Source organism: Urocampus carinirostris, chromosome 14 (assembly GCF_059441175.1).
Source record: "Urocampus carinirostris isolate Australia breed hairy pipefish chromosome 14, RoL_Ucar_1.0, whole genome shotgun sequence".
Classification (NCBI taxonomy): domain Eukaryota; kingdom Metazoa; phylum Chordata; class Actinopteri; order Syngnathiformes; family Syngnathidae; genus Urocampus; species Urocampus carinirostris.
The window spans coordinates 22,512,257-22,529,377 of NC_142362.1; the positions used below are offsets into that span (position 1 = coordinate 22,512,257).

Here is a 17,121-nt window from a genome sequence, read left to right on the forward strand (position 1 = left end):
CGTCTCCCTGTCGATGTCATGTTTCAACATGCTAATACCAATGATGCTGTTGTCAGCTACTCTGACTTTGTACGCCATCTGAAGAAAGATCTACATGAAGCTGCTCAGATTGTACAGAGGAATACTCTCAGAGAACAGACTCGTCATGCCAAGCTGTACAACCGTAGGGCCAAAGGATCACCTCTCGTCGTGGGAGACCGGGTGTTGATCGCCAACAGAGGTGTCCCGGGGAAACGCAAAGTTGCAGACAAGTGGGAGTCAACCCCGTATGAAGTCATATCAGTCAAGCCTGATCTCAATGTCTACAGAGTCAAGGATTGTCTGACGGGCAAAGAGAAGGTAGTTCACAGGAATTTGCTGCTCTCTGTTAGCTTCTTGCCCTGTGAGGATGATCTGGCCAGCGAATCTGAACACTCAGAGTCTGACGCTGCTATGCATGGAAGTGATGTATGCCCTGATTTACCTGACGCGGTTGAAGACAGTGATGTCCGTACAGTAAACTGGGTGATACAGGCAGGTGAAGAGCAAGTTCATCCAGAAGTGAAGGATAACTCACTAGACAGCAGATCTGATGCCCAGTCCGACTCTCTCACAGATGATACATCCAGTCGAGGAAGTCAGCACATCCCCGAACAAGATGTTGACCATACTTCAAGTGACAGTACGGAAAGCCCATCACAGTGCTCTGAAAACATGATCCCTTTGGGTATGGGTCTCCCAGACGAGACCCCATTGAACACTGACCATCTGGACGCAGACTCCCCTGATACTGACTGTTTAGACTTGACTGCCCCAGACCTTCAAGCTCAGGTTATTTGTGCTCAACCTAACCGTTATGGTCTTAGGGTCCGCCAGTCCATCAGGCCTCCTAGTCGTCTTATTTGTCAGATGAATGACCATGTGGTAGGTGACAATCATCTGTCCGCAATATCTGCAAGTTCCTAGTTTAAGTTCAGTAGAGATGCACTTTCAGTTTGAGTAACAAAGCTTGAGTAAGAAACAAGAATTGTGCCTATGTGAGCACTTACAACTACAGGAACAATGTTTGATATTTCAGAGATGTAACAGGCATCTTTGAGTCTGTGCTTAGTTAGGAGTTTGCTCGCCTCCTTTCTTTTCACACTCCTTTTTGGGAGAGTTTTAGAACTGACATGCACTTCAGTTTGTTCCTTGTAATACTGTACCAGTTTTCGTGTCCTCTTTTTCATCAGTATTTGCCTTTTTGGCATGTGATTTTTTTTCTTTTTAGTGTAGCACTCCCATATTTAGCAGAATTTCAGGGGGGTGTATGTAACGGGTGTAATAATAACTTTTATTTTATTGAAATTCCTGCTAAAATATGTGTATAGTTTTTGGTAAATGTCCTGCAATGCTGAGTCCAACAGTGCCATCTGCTGGTATGGGGTGGGGTTTGGTTTTGGCTTCTAACATGTGACCAGGAGGCGGGGTTTTGTCAGTTTAACCAGAGTACTACAAAGGTAAGACATATCTTTTGGTGCTCCACAAAATAAGTTAATTTTAAACATTATAACCCCAGCTGACAAATCTCTCACCATGCATAGTAATGTGATTGATATTGTCAAGCTGTTTTGATTTATTTTCGTTTTGTTTCTGTTTTACTAAATATTAATTCCCCTTGTAGAGATCAAAGAGATCAAACCCAGCAGAAAAAGCTAATGTTGTGACTCATCCATTTGCAGAAACTGTAAGAATAAAAACCTCATCATCCAGTCCAGCGTGAATGTGGATCTTTGGTGGGACACGTACAACGCGGTTACATATATATATATATATATCTATATATATATATATACATATATCCTAATGAGGATAAGCGGTATGGCTGATGAAATGAGATGTATATATATATATATATATATATATATATATATATATATATATATATATATATATATATATATATATATATATATATATATATATATATATATATATATATATATATATATATATATATATATATATACATATATATGTAACGGGTGTAATAATAACTTTTGTTTTGTTGAAATTCCTGCTGAAATATGTGTATAGTTTTTGGTAAGTGTCCTGCAATGATGAGTCCAACAATGCCACCTGCTGGTATGGGGTAGGGTTTGGTTTTGGCTCCTGACATGTGACCGGGAGGCGGGGTTTGTTGGCAGTCTACAGAGAGAGCTGCTAACGTTAAAACACATCTTTTGGTGCTCCACAAAAGAAGTTAATTTTAAACATTATAGCCACAGCTGACAAATCTCTCAACATGCACAGTAATGTGATTGATGTTGTCAAGCTGTTTGGATTTATATTCGTTTTGTTTCTGTTTTACTAAAATGTTAATTCCCCTTGTAGAGATCAAAAAGATCAAAGCCAGCAGAAAAGCTAATGTTGTGACTCATTTCATCTGCAGGTAAATTGTACTGTTTTTATACACATTATTGTTCTTATTTCTATTTTCTCATATATATTAAAAATGATGATGTTGGTTAAAATTCAGACTAAAGAAAAATATGTTGAATTCATTGTAAATGTTAAAAATCCACTATACGATCTCTTGTTAAAAGTACCTTGTTAAAATGGATGTAAAAATGTATTGTATGTAAATTGAAAAGAAAGCTCTTTGATATGCTTTGGGCAGTCTACAGAGAGAGCTGCTAACGAGATCAAAGAGATCAAAGCCAGCAGAAAAGCTAATGTTGTGACTCATTTCATCTGCAGTAACTGTAATAAAAACCTCATCATCCAGTCCAGCGTGAATGTGGATCTTTGGTGGGACAAGTACACTGCGGTTACATATATACACACATTATATATATATATATATATATATATATATATATATATATGACAATAACTGGGCATACTGGGATATATATATATATATATATATATATATATATATATATATATATATATATATACGGTTGGGTAGGCTTACTTTAACTTGATTACTTTCAATTACTTTTGGATTACTCCAATACCAAATATGCTAATAAAACACAAAATAAACTAAATATGAATACAATTATGATTCACAACACGTGGTAAGCTTTCTCTCCTGGCTTTGATCTCTTTGATCTCCGGCAAAACTAACAAAAAATGCGACAGAGAGAAAATGAAAATAAATCCAAACAGCTTGCCAACATCATTTTTGCCGTTCCATGTATTCCGTTACTCCCCAAGCCTGCACAAAATTTAGTAATTTTATTCATATTTAGTTTCTTTTGTCTTTTATTAGCATATTTGGTATTGGAGTAATCCAAAAGTAATTGAAAGTAATCAAGTTAAAGTAACCCTACCCAACCCTGTATATACAGGACTGTCTCAGAAAATTAGAATATTGTGATAAAGTTCTTTATTTTCTGTAATGCAATTAAAAAAACAAAAATGTCATACATTCTGGATTCATTACACATCAACTGAACTATTTCAAGCCTTTTATTATTTGAATATTGCTGATTTTGGCTTACAGCTGAAAAAAACTCAAAAATCCTATCTCAAAATATTAGAATACTTCCTCAGACCAAGTAAAAAAATAATTTTATAACAGCAAACCTAAATCAAACATTTGAAAATGTCCATTGATGCACTCAGTACTTGGTTGGGAATCCTTTTGGACGGATTACTGCATCAATCCGGCGTGGCATGGAGGCAATCAGCCTGTGGCATTGCTGAGGTGTTATTGATGCCCAGGATGCTTCGATAGCGGCCTTCAGCTCATTTGCATTTGTAGGTCTGGTGTCTTTCATCTTCTTCTTAACTATACCCCACAAATTCTCGATGGGGTTCAGGTCAGGGGAATTAGCAGGCCAATCAAGGACAGTGAGGCCATGGTCAGTGCACCAGTTACTGGTGGTTTTGGCACTGTGGGCAGGTGCCAGATCATGCTGGAAAATGAAATCCTCATCTCCATAGAGCTTTTCAGCAGATGGAAGCATGTAGTGCTCTAAAATCTCTTGGTACACAGTTGCATTTACTCTGGACTTGATGAAACACAGTGGACCAACACCAGCAGCTGACATGGCTCCCCAAACCATTGCTGACTGTGGGAACTTCACACTGGATTTCAAGCAACTTGGATTTTGCTCCTCTCCAGCCTTTCTCCAGACTCTGGCGCCTTGACTTCCAAATGAAATGCAAAACTTGCTTTCGTCTGAAAAGAGGACTTTGGACCACTCTGCAACTGTCCAGTGCTTCTTCTCCATAGCCCAAGTCAGACGCTTCTTCCGTTGTCTTGAGTTCAGAAGTGGCTTGACCATGGGAATACGGCTATTGTAGCCCATTTCCCGGACACGTCTGTGAACTGTGGCTTTTGATACCTGGACTCCAGCTTCAGCCCACTGTCTTTGAAGCTCCCCCAAATTCTGGAAGCGGCTCTTCTTCACAATTTTGTTAAGGCTGCGTTCATCTCTCTTGGTTGTGCAGCGTTTCCGGCCACATTTTTCCCTTCCAACAGACTTTTTGTGGATATGCTTTGAAACTGCACTCTGTGAACAGCCTGCTCTTTGAGAAATTTCTTTTTGTGTCTTACCCTCCTGATGGAGGGTATCAATGATGGTCCTCTGGACAGCAGTCAGATCAGCAGTCTTCCCCATACTTGTGATTTAGTTTACTGAACCAAGCTGAGTGTTTTTAAGGCTCAGGAAACCCTCGCAAGGTGTTTCGAGTTAATTAGATGATTCAGGTGATTAGTTGAATAGCCTACTTGTATACTTTTTCATGATATTCTAATATTTTGAGATAGGATTTTTGAGTTTTCTTAAGTGTAAGCCAAATTCACCAATATTAAAATAATAAAAGGCTTGAAATAGTTCAGTTGATGTGTAATGAATCCAGAATGTATGACATTTTTGTTTTTTTAATTGCATTACAGAAAACAAAGAACTTTATCACAATATTCTAATTTTCTGAGACAGTCCTGTATACATGTAGAGAGAGCGAGAGAGAGAGAATGAGGTAAAGAGGGTAAAAACAAGAAATAAAGAGAGACAAAGAGAGAAATAGAGAGAAAAAAGAGAAAGAGAGAAAGCAAGAAAGTTAAGGGGAAAGAAAAGAGAGACAAAGGGGGAATGAGAGAAAAGAAAAAGAGAGACAGTGAACAAAAGAAAAGAGTCAGAGAATGAGAGAAAGGAAAGAGAGAATGACAGGGAGCAAGACAAAGGAGTCAGAGAGAAAGCGATGTATAGAAGAAAGAAAACAAAAGTTTGAGGAAGAAAGATAGGGTTGGAAAAGGGTGAGATGGAGCTGGTGGGGGGGTAGTGGTCAAGGGCGGTTCACGTCTTTGAGCCGGGGGTGGCTGCTCACCCTGGTGGCGTTGCTCAGGGATCGGTTCTCTGGCAGGCGCTGCTGCCGGGGGTACGATTGGGATGCCCGGGTGCTACTGGGACCTTGGAAAGTTGGTTGGGTAGGGTGATGGGAGGGGATGCTGCCCTAGTGGACCCTGCCCCCTTTTATATTTTGATGTTTTTTTGGCGGTGATGTTGTTCAGCTCTACCACCGCACCAACACCTACAATGATTCGGAAAAATAATCCCCCTACGAACACTCAAAAATGATAGATACTGGTGTCCGCGGCTTAATCTGCCCATGCTCATTTCACTCTCTTGCCTCTTTTGGTCCTCTTCGGAAGATAGGCACTGATCTCGGAGAAACTTCTGTACATCTGGTAAAGGTAATGGAGCTGGCAAATCACAGGGAGATGTATGATCTCAAATCAGTTACACTGACCTCCACAAAAAAGAAAAAAGTGGTTCAGGCTAGGGACTGCTGTTTCAATGCCACAAACCCATAAAAGCAGAACAAAAGTGGCAGAGTATCGTTGTCCCTTTTTATTGACATGATTTGGATGCAAAGGCACATATGATGTCTTCAAATGGCAGATTTAAGTGGATTGTGTGGATGAATATTCAGATGTCAAAAGGAGAGGATTCAAATCACAGCAGCAGAATATCCCAAAATCCAAATCCCTTCACTCTTGATCACAAGGTCCAGAAATAGTCAGTGACAGTGATTGCTCTACCTTTAAACGAGAATACCTCCATGTTAGCTTATGTCCAGACTACATTGATTTAGATTAACAACTCCCTCTCAATAAGATGCTAGAATTTTGGTCTTATCCTGTAAAAAAAGAGTCAGGGACATATTGCCCGCGAGCCATAAATGGCTTTTTTTATGAGTACATCTGACTCGAAGATACATTAGGGCAAATGTATTCTCTGTATTGTTTTAATTTTGGTTGATACAAAGCCAAACTGACACAGTAAATATGAGCTTCAATCCCAAAAATGTATATAGGGCAGACTCCAAACTGCAGTTTACAGTCACGGTGTTAGACCAACAGATCCGGTTTTGGCTGTACTTCTCAATGGAATGCTGTATATCCATATATGTTCACTGTTGAGACACATTATGATAAAAATCCAGTGGTGGGCCGTCAGGGCCTGCAAAGCCTTCGCTGCTGGCCTAAAAATTTCTGAACCATGTTATTTTAATCATATTTGGTCCATGACTACTTGTTAAATAATTCCAAATCGTCTGTGAGCTTCCTTTCATTGCTTTTCCCCTGGTTGCGCTGCTTCCAGATGTGTGCTTTCATATTTTAGCATTTAACCTATCACATTTCAGCCATTAGTTGTTGCCAGGGTAAGTAATCCTTTACCATCTATTCTGCACGCCCTGAGGCATAAACCAGAGACGATACAGTTGTTGGTTTAGCAAATGAGATTTCGAGTTGGAGAGCCAGCACCTGCCAGTAGGCCTTGGGAAGTGTCAGCGATTTCACAAACTATGATTGGCTAAGGGGGCGGTAACGGAAGTTTTACAACGAAAACGTGAAGAACAAAATCCCTGTGTCAACTGCTTCTGTCAAATGGACTTTTTTAGCCTTAAATCAAATGAAAACTGATGCCAGAAAGAGGACAGGACAGCTTCGACTTTTACCATTAGCTTCAATGGCAATAGAAAATAACTCTTTAATGAATCTAAACGCATAGAGAATCTGTATGACGGAGGATGGATTTTGTGCACAAATAATGATGATTTATGTTGAATAAAACGTGGCTTTATTCCTAAATAACATTGCAAATATATGAGAAAGCTTTTTATATGTGCCAAAGCTGCAGTTGCAGTTGAAGTTTTATAGCCAAAAAATAGATAGTGAGGGTTGGATTGATTCATAAAGCTCGCCCCTGTGAAAAACCCACAGAACAAACTGTAATCACCCGAAAACGCCAGCCAAGCACCCAGAGGAATTAGATTGGGTGAGCGGTGGGGGTGGGTGAACCTCTGCACACATAGAGCACTCCCCTACATACCTGTTTCCCTTTTGTTTGCAAAATTTTGAGACATCTTTACAAAAGAACTGTGTTCGCACCTTGATCGAAAACCATTATTATGGACACAAACGTCAACATGAGCCTCAACGATCAGAAGTAACCGTGGGAGGGAGACAAATTTTGAGTGGTATATTTGTTGCGATGGGACAGAGGCTTTGGGATTTTTATCTCATAGATTTCAACAATCATCAAATGTCACACAGTGAGATAAAATACGCTGAAGAATTAGCTTTTGTTTGAAGAGCGGGTTTGGCGGTTTTGTTAAATTTTGTCTTAAAGTATTCCCTGTGGCTCACCAAATATTCTCTCTCTCTCTCTCTCTCTACTAACCCCTACTTTAAAGAGACGCATGATTGAGGAAGGCGAAAGCAAAATGTCTCTTAGAACGGGGAAGCTTTGAAGTATTCCTCTAGCGGAATGAGCGACGTTCCTCCGATCCAGTCCTGCAGCCACACTTGGATCAGATCCAGCTTCATGAAGAACCATTTGTGTCCCACAGGCCACTTTGCCATCACTGGGTGTCTGAAAGATAGGAATAACGACTTTTTTGATTGTGTCGGTGTTTAAATGATGAACATTTTTCAATAGTTATTTTAAAGTAACTCATTTGCATACCAGACAAGCTGTGTTAGTTTACAAATTACTTTATGATTCACAAGCAAAATGGCCCAGCGTTGCCCTGCTGATAAAAAAATGGATGTGGGTGCTTTGTGTGGTCAGGAGCTGCAAATACCTAATTTGGCCACCCGAGGGGTTTATAGACAAAAACCACGAAAACAAACCCCACAAAAGCAGAAATGTATCGATATTGTAGGTGTTCATTAGAGGTGCCTTGACACGTAGCATAACTGAAGATGCTCGTGGAGGCCTAAAGTACAACTGTGTAGATTTTGAAAATCAGGTCAGCCGTTTTGGAGCTTATAAATCACATACAAACACGCGTGCATACACACACACCCACTCACACAAATCCGTAATTATAGTTTAGATAGATGGATTAGATTTTGATTTATTTATCCAACTAATGACAAAACCCTGCATATAATTATCTACTCCTGTGGTTCTTAAATGGGGGTATTAATATACCTGGGAGGCCTTGAGAACGCTTCAATGACTACTTAAAGGAACGCTGTGTAACACTTAACCACCAGATACCACTGTTTTGCGTAGCGCAACTGAAAACAAGTGCTAAAAAACACGAAAAAGAATACAAACTACAGATAATCAAAGTGACCGAAAAAAATGAATACAAATTCTTCTCATTTTTTGCCCAGCCTTTACCCGTAGCAGTAACAGCAAATATGTCAGCTCCCTTTAGGTGAGGCTCATGATATGTAAAATGAAGGCTTGTTTCTCAACCTGTGGGTATTTAAAAAATGCATGTTTATAAAATAGTTCATGTATTTTGCTTGTTATTTAAATCAGTATTTTTTTTTTATTAATTATGTTTTTCCTTTGTCTGTTTGTATTCCTCAACTACTGGGGTCGTAGGGGCACTATTTCCTGTGATGTGTCTTGGGCAAGTACAGCCTAGTGGCGCCCATCCCTCTCCAGGCGAAGATGTTTCCACCCGGTCTCAAACCGGAGACCTTCAACTAGGAGGCGCAAATTAAAACTCATTCAGTGCCATAACCTTTAAGTACGTTTGTTTTTTTAATTGTTAAACTATTTCTTCTGTGAGCATCAATTCTCTGGGAATGATTTCAAAACGACAAATCTCCACTAGATAGCAGAAGTGGCTTTGATCAGATCTTTGTCAACACACTTATTGCCAAGTTTCGTTCCTGAATCCATCATATGACACCGTATGGCAGCGTGTAGCAGTGGTCCATATGCTGAGTACGCGAAGTAAGGTGAGAAAAGCTAAGATATAAGTACAGACTGTTAACGCTTCAAAGCGTTATTCTTTCTAAAAAAAGATGACTACATGTTTTTGTCATCGTCAGGACGGAGAGGGATGAAGTTTAGTGTACGTCCACGTTTGCCATGACCACCTGAGTCTTGTGATACCTTCACCTGAAACGTCAGGGGCTGAAAAGTTCTTACAAAGCTAATGCACCATTTTACCATATGTTCAGTGTTTTTAGAATGACATGTTGTTTTGGTAGCAAAATGCTCTTGTGTTGCATTGGTCAGATTTTGGAGGTATCAAAAATGCAAAAAAAAAGCACCAAAACTAAAAGTTCTGCTTGAAATGCATCCTTTCACAAAAAGTTTTTCTCAGTTTTCTTGGAGGCGAGTATTTTCAAGAAGCCTAGCTATGTTAAACTGTTGTTAACTACACAATGGTAAAGCTAATATGTTTTTTTCCAACAAAAGATGAGGGTCCAAGCTTTCTTTATATATGTCTAATGACAATATAGCTACAGAGTTAAACATTTTTGTAGGCCTTTAAAGAGTTAAAATGGCAAAAATTGTCTGGCACAAACACTTCTCATTTGAGAGAAACATCTGGCACTGAATGAGTTACACACTGTCCCTTTAGGACAAAACATTGCTGCACTATACAACAGTAACCTGGAGAACATGGCCTCCTTGGCAAAGGCGAGCTCCTCCGGGGCAACCTCCACCATCTTGCCTGTAAGCGTCAGTCGAGCACATCGGGGGTCTTCTGGGTCATACACCATTTGTCTGAAAAGAAAAAAAGTTCCAGTACAATGAAGAGAAATTATGGAATATTGCACTGCTTTGTATTTTACATGGTTATTGTCAAAATTATAAAAGTACTGAAAATTAAGATAAGATATAATGATCCCTTTTAATATATCTTACACTAATAACACATATACTGTAATCAATACTATTATACTTATATAGGTTGTTCACAGTGGCAAGTTTATTACAGGTTTCCAGGCATGTTGTCCGACTACATGGATGAGGTCAAAAGACTAATGGTGTTTAGTGAACAACCTCCCACTGCGCACCACAAAAACAAAAATAATCCTGGACTTTAGGAAGGGCAGAGCAGAACCAGCCCTGCTTTACATCAACGGGTACAGGGTGGAAAGGGTCCAGTCCATCCAATTGCTGGGTGTGCAGATTGCCAGGAGGACCAGCAGCGACTCAAATTCATGAGAGTGCTCATGAGGAACAACCTGGAGAAGAAGCTGTTGGTGGAATGCTACAGCACCACCATAGAGAGCATCCTTACATACTGCATCACGTAGTAGTACGCAGGATGCTCTGCAGCGGACAGGAAAGCCTTACAGAGGATTATGAACATGGCCCAAAATTACCAACTTTCGCTACCTCAGCAGAGTTGGACCCATCCTGAAGGCCTCTTTACAACCCAAAATCGCTTTTTCGAACTGTTATCATTGGGCCGATAGTTCTAACAGACTGAGGGATAGCTTCTTTTCCCACGCTAAACCCGTTTTGAAACACAGTTGTAGGGCCAATAACCCCTACACAACGACTACCGTATTTTCCGCACTATAAGGCGCACCTAAAAGTCTTAATTATTTTCAAAAGCTGACCATGCGCCTTATAATACAGTGCGCCTGATATATGGATCAATATTAAGTCGCAAAGTCTTGCAACTAATGCAAGCAGCCGCCGACTAGATTTTCCCCCAAACGCGAAGTAGTCCGCGGTGTATGCTGGGATTTATATACCGGCATTTCATTGGCTAACCAATGTGTCAATCATCATTTGAATCGATCACTATTCGCTAAAGTTATTCGGAGGTAAAGGGGGCGAATCCTTTTTATCATTTACAGGCTCGCATAGGCTAAAGGGGCAAAACAAACCCTGCAATTGGCCGAAAAAGATGAATGTGAATAGCAAGTTTGGTTGTCTACGGAGAAAACATGTTTTACCATTCTGTATTTGTAAATATTTTACTCTCCTGGATTTACTACACTCACGGATATAAGAGGACCATGGTTGCACATTATTATTGAACGCAACGACTTTGGTGAGCTACTCCGGCTATATATTTCCCAGTATCTTGTTTCAGAGTGATCGATGTTTCTGTGATGGGTCTTTTTTTAAATTAAACTCAATTCCAAGTGTTTATTGTCATATGCACAGTAAAGTTGCGAGAGAAAAAGAAAATAGGAACTAAGGAATGGTTGGCATTTCTTGAATCCCAAGACTTTAACCTTCCGAATGATATTTGGAACGATGCATTTGAGTGACATCGTACGGACACCGCATCAGCACGTGTCTACGACACATATTTGCTTCTTTGCAAGCTTTCGGAATGTTAAGGGGGTAATAAGTTTGACTGAACTATCTGACTGTTTTGTCGACGTTTCCATTGTAGCGCCTTATAATCCGGTGCGCCTTATGTATGGAAGATATAGGACCAAAAACTATTTTTTGGGGGTGCGCCCTATAACCCGGTGCGCCATATAGTGCGGAAAATACGGTACTTAATTATTTCTTTTTCTCATTTTTTTATGAAGGCTGCGGCCCTAAATACCTTTCCCCTTTTTCTTTTTCTAGACTCTCCTTCTGTTCATTTTCTACCAGATGATCGGACTACATACGCCTCTGTTTAGTCACGACTACGTTTACCCCCTTTTTATTTTTCCCATCCACCGTATTGGTTGTGTGTTTTTGTGAACACAGACCGAATTGAACCTTTGCATTCCAACCCAGTTTAAACAACGCGGGCCTTTTGGGATGGGTGGAATGACTACGCCCCCTGATGGACAGTTTATGGACGTACCGAGGTCTCCCCAAAGAGACCACAAATCTGTAGTGGAATTCAATTACGTCTGATAACATCAAGCTTGTGATTGTAATCAAAACATTCATGACTATGTATAAAACATGACGGTGATGCCGTTAGATTCTTTGCATATTGCATACTGCCAGCTGTTTTAATTGTCTGCCCTCTATCGACTCTAAAACAACTTGGTCTTGCAATACAAAACTGCTTGACTCCCATTACCATCCTGAATGTATCCCGGCCAAGACTTGAAACTTCAAGTCTGTACGAATGAATATCCGAAGTTAATCTTACTAAGTAAAATTCTATTCCCTTCAAGACGTCAAAGGTGACGATTTGGTTTTAAACTTTATGCAGTGCGGTTCTGTGAAGCTGGGTAACTTTAGCGAAATAGTCAGTACGAATAAATATCCTAAATTAATCATATCAAAATTATTACCTGTTCACTTTTGATATTTTTTTCTTCCCCCTTCCTACATGCCAGACACTTGCCACTGGTTTTAGCACCTACCCCTAGTCGATTTTGTCTTCTTTTCTTATTTCTTTTATTTTTTTTAATTTTTTGCTCCCAATAACGAGTGAATTCATCACACAGCTAAGGAGCCTGAAAGCAAAGTTTGCCCTTCTGTTTGTTCCACGCTGAACAAATCTTCCTTTTGATATTGAATAAAACAATGTGTGTCTTCAGTTCTAATTCTTATCCAAAATTCATGAACTGTAAGTAAAAGAAGTAAAAGTTAAACTAATGTAGCGAGTTTGCCTACAGATTATAAGACTGATCCAACCAAACTTTATGGTGAATCGCTGGCTCTATCTATTGATACATTGGGCAACTGCTTGAATAATGTATATTTCTTCCTAAAAGATAAAAAAAATATATATAAATTAAACTCCTTAAACTGGATTTTTCTATCAAGTATATTTTAGATTTGCATATTTTGCCAACTGGAACTCCAATTTTCTTGTAGCGACACAATGATAAGAAAGGTGATGTCGGGTCCAGCATGGTCGCCGTGGCGACCGGCTGGCCCCGCCCCCTGGGCACTGGCTGTAGTAAATCAGCTAATTTGCGTGTGTGCTACTTAAGGGTGGGTTGTGGGTATTGCGGGTGCTGGTTAATTACATTTTCTGTTCTGTTTTGCTCTGTCCTGTTTTGTTTGAGTCAGAAAAAACCTGTGTTTGCACGTTTTGAGTTAAAACCTGTTTTGTGAGTATTCCCTGGTCTTAGTTCCTGTTTGCCTGTAATCCTGTTTTTTTTGTTTGTTTTGTCCCTGAGAGTTGGACGACTTTTATTTTGCTAAATAAAAGTTCTGATCGTTAACGCAAATGAGTTCTCCCTTCGTGCCTCCGTTCTGGTCCGGTCTCCCCGTGACAGAATGTAATGAACCAGCACCCGCAATACCCACAACCCACCCTTAAGTAGCACGCACGCAAATTAGCTGATTTACTACAGCCCAGGGGGCGAGGCCAGCCGGTCGCCACGGCGACCATGCTGGACACGTCAGGTGATACGGATTCTGATGTGCTTGCCTGCAGAAATCACTCTCAGCCTCCGAGAAAGTGATGGAAGCGTAAGGATTCATTTTCAGGTCGGACACCGTGTTATCCATGGGTGTCATATAAAAGTAAATGATTCCTGTGCCGTTGTCCTGCGGCCCATCACTGATGGAGAAAATGTTCCCAAATGGAAAACCTTTGATCTAGAAAAAAACAAACAAAACACAAAAAACATGTCAAGCTAGCAAAAATGTGTTGTGCACACCTCCAACAACCGATGTCCACCAAAATATTGTTTGCATCGATAAAACTAACTAAAATATTGCCACCAATATTTGTATTGTTTTGAATGATGAACGTTATTGTATTTATAAATATGTATGGGTTTTACAATGTCCCGTGACCCTAGTGAGGATAAGCGGTGCAGAAAATGGATGGATTGATTAATGGATGGACGGATGGATGAAGGGATGGATGGAGAGGTGGATGAATGGATGATGGAGGGACGGAAGGAATGAGGGATGGATGGGTGGATGGATGCAGTGAGGGAGGGAGGAAGGAAGGGAGGGCAGGATGGAGGGATGGATGGATGGAGAGAGGGAGGGCTGGATGGATGAATGGATGTAAGGATGGACAGAAAGAATGAGGGATGGAGGGAGGGGTAGATGGATGGAGGGATGAATGTGTTTTGCAATGTTTTGCCTCCCTCTTTCTTGTCTTTTATGTGATTTGGTGAGATCAGAATGAAGTGTTGTGTACAATTGAAAATTAGTAAATTAAAATAATTTGTGTAAACTTAGGCAGCACGGCAGATGAGTGGTTTGCGCCTCCGCACCACAGTTTTGTGGTCATGGGATCAAACCGGCCTGTGTGGAGTTTGCATGTTCTCCCTGTGCTTGCGTGGGTTTACTCCGGAAACTTCGGTTTCCTCCCATATTCTGTCTCTGTGTGCCCTGCGACTGGTTGGCAACCATTTCACGGTGTCCACTGCCCACTGCCCAAAGATGGCTGGGATGGGCTCCAGCACCCCCGCGACCCGACTGAGGATAAGCGTGCAGATAATGGATGGATGTGTAAACATAAAGGGACAAGGTGTGTTATTTAAAATCTCATAGTGGTAATAAAAAGAAACTAATTCACACAAAACACTATACTTATTTAAAAGGACTCTGTGTAACATTTGACCACCAGATGTTGCTTCATTGAGCAGAGCAACCAAATACAAATGCTACAAAACACAAAGGAGAATGCAGACTACAAAAACTCAGCGACTAAAATGCACAATTTTTCTTTTCATGTTTGTGTTGGGGCGACGGGAAATACTTGAGAAGCACTGTTGCTGTACTCAAAAAAGCAAAAAACTCATGAAAAGCTGAGCAAACAAAGAGAACACTTTTCGGTCAAGGTTGAGTCTCTATATTTTGCATTCTTGCCTGTGCTTTGTAGCACTCGTTTTCGGTAATAATAAACATGATACAGGTACATTGTGTGGTCAAATAATACACACTGTCTCTTTAAACTGGACCTTTAATTTCTAAGTTCTCTGAAAGAGAAAAATCATACGTGTTTTTTTTTTATGTTGATATCCATTTTCACATGCGACTGAATGCACAAGTCTCTGTGGCGCAATCGGTTAGCGCGTTCGGCTGTTAACCGAAAGGTTGGTGGTTCGAGCCCACCCAGGGACGACAACTTTTGGAATATTATTTACTCTCGCGAAACGACATCTGTCTTGTTGAAGTTTACGGACGTCTACATTAAGGGTTTAGTGTTCTGTGAGTTCTTAATTGTGTGTATAATACGGTGCTACCTTCTCTTGGCTAGAAATGGTGGCTAGGGTGCCCCAGTCGCTGCTGTGAGCGATATATCTGGCAGTTCTTGCGGTCTCCTGGTGCGGGGGAGGCCCGCTTCCCGCAACCGTCTCTTTCCGATAAGAAAAGAGGCGAGTGGAGCGTTCCGTCGCCACACTGGAGTCGGCTTCGGGCTCTGCTCGCTCCCCGGGACTCGTGTCTACATCAGCCGGGTACGACTGCTTCCACAGCCCGCCGCCGTCTACCAGCAATGCCGGGGCGACCTCTTCCGACAGGTCGCCGTCTTCCACCACAACGTCCGAGGAGACCGCCCAGGAAACCGGGCTCCTCAGGGTGTAAGCCACAATTGTGGCCACAATGTTGGCCAACACGGGCAACGTTAGATAAAAAGTGCGACTCATGACTTCTGATATCAATGGCTGCCCTTTACTTGTAGAGAATGTGTGTACATAAGTATTTCGTAACAGTGCCCCCCCCCATCGGTATATCAAGGTACTACAACTAAGGAAATTAAAGCAGCAGAGCGTTTTGATTCTATTATAATGTAAAGCCCTTCTCGTGTTTGTAAACAAGTGTGACATATCCAATATATATATATATATATATATATATATATATATATATATATATATATATATATATATATATATATAGCCAGGGTTGGGTAGGGTCACTTTAACTTGATTACTTTTAATTACTTTTGGATTACTCCAATACCAAATATGCGAATAAAACTAATATGAATAAAATTATGACTCACAACACGTGGTAAGCTTTCTCTCCTGGCTTTGATCTCTTTGATCTCCGGCAAAACTAACAAAAAATGCGACAGAGACAAAATGAAAATAAATCCAAACAGCTTGCCAACATCATTTTTGCCGTTCCATGTATTCCGTTACTCCCCAAGCCTGCACAAAATGTTGTAATTTTATTCATATTTAGTTTCTTTTGTCTTTTATTTGCATATTTGGTATTGGAGTAATCCAAAAGTAATTGAAAGTAATCAAGTTAAAGTAACCCTACCCAACCGTGTATATAGCCCAAGAAATTAGTGTGTTACAGTGCAGTACAGTTCTGAGGTCATGGGATCAAATCCAGCTACCAGCCTTCCTGTGCAGAGTTTGCATGTTGTACCTACTGTATGCTTGCACTCCGGTTTCTTCCCTCATCCCCAAAACATGCCATCCATCCATTATCTGCACCTCAGTAGGGTCGCTCAGCTATCTTCGGGCAGTGGGCAGGGGACACTCTGAACTGGTTGCCAGCCAGTCGCAGGGCACACAGCGACAGACAATCCACTCGCTCATTCACACCTAGGGACAATTTGGACCGGCCAATTAACCTGACATGCATATTTTTGAAAGGTGGGAAGAAACCGGAGTACCCAGAGGGAACCCAAACAAGCATGGGGAGAACATGCAAACTCCACACAGGAAGGTTCAATCTCACGACCTCAGTACTGTGCCGCACACGAACTAACCACTGTGCAGACGTGCTTTCAAAAACATGCATGTAAGGTTAATTGGCCGGTCTTAATTGTCCCTAGATATGAATGAGGTGAGACAGTTGTCTGTCCCTGTGTGCCCTGCGACTGACTGGCAACCAGTTCAGGGTGTCCACTGCTCGAAGATGGCTGGCATGGCCTCTAGCACCCCCGTGGCCCTACTGAGGATAAACGGTGCTGATAAAAGATGGATGTATTATTCACTAAGACAATCCCATACCGTCATGTATACATTTCAAATGCAGAACTTTCACAAAAAGCTGTTTTTCCTCATAATTTGTTTTGGAAACGAGTATT

General features: G+C 40.8%; 1 protein-coding gene and 1 non-coding gene across 2 annotated transcripts; one reads left to right on the forward strand and one right to left on the reverse strand.

The window, feature by feature from the left end:
- Positions 1-5,808: 5,808 nt before the first annotated feature.
- On the reverse strand, positions 5,809-15,777 carry creg2 (cellular repressor of E1A-stimulated genes 2). Its single transcript, XM_088353122.1, has 4 exons — positions 15,320-15,777; positions 13,543-13,712; positions 9,852-9,965; positions 5,809-7,856 (listed from the first exon to the last, which is right to left on the reverse strand). Exons 1-4 carry the CDS (start codon positions 15,719-15,721, stop codon positions 7,715-7,717), a joined length of 828 nt encoding a protein of 275 aa, XP_088209248.1. The 5' UTR covers positions 15,722-15,777; the 3' UTR covers positions 5,809-7,714.
- Positions 15,124-15,197, forward strand: trnan-guu (transfer RNA asparagine (anticodon GUU)). The gene has a single exon. It is a non-coding gene; the product is annotated as a tRNA-Asn (tRNA).
- Positions 15,778-17,121: the final 1,344 nt, after the last annotated feature.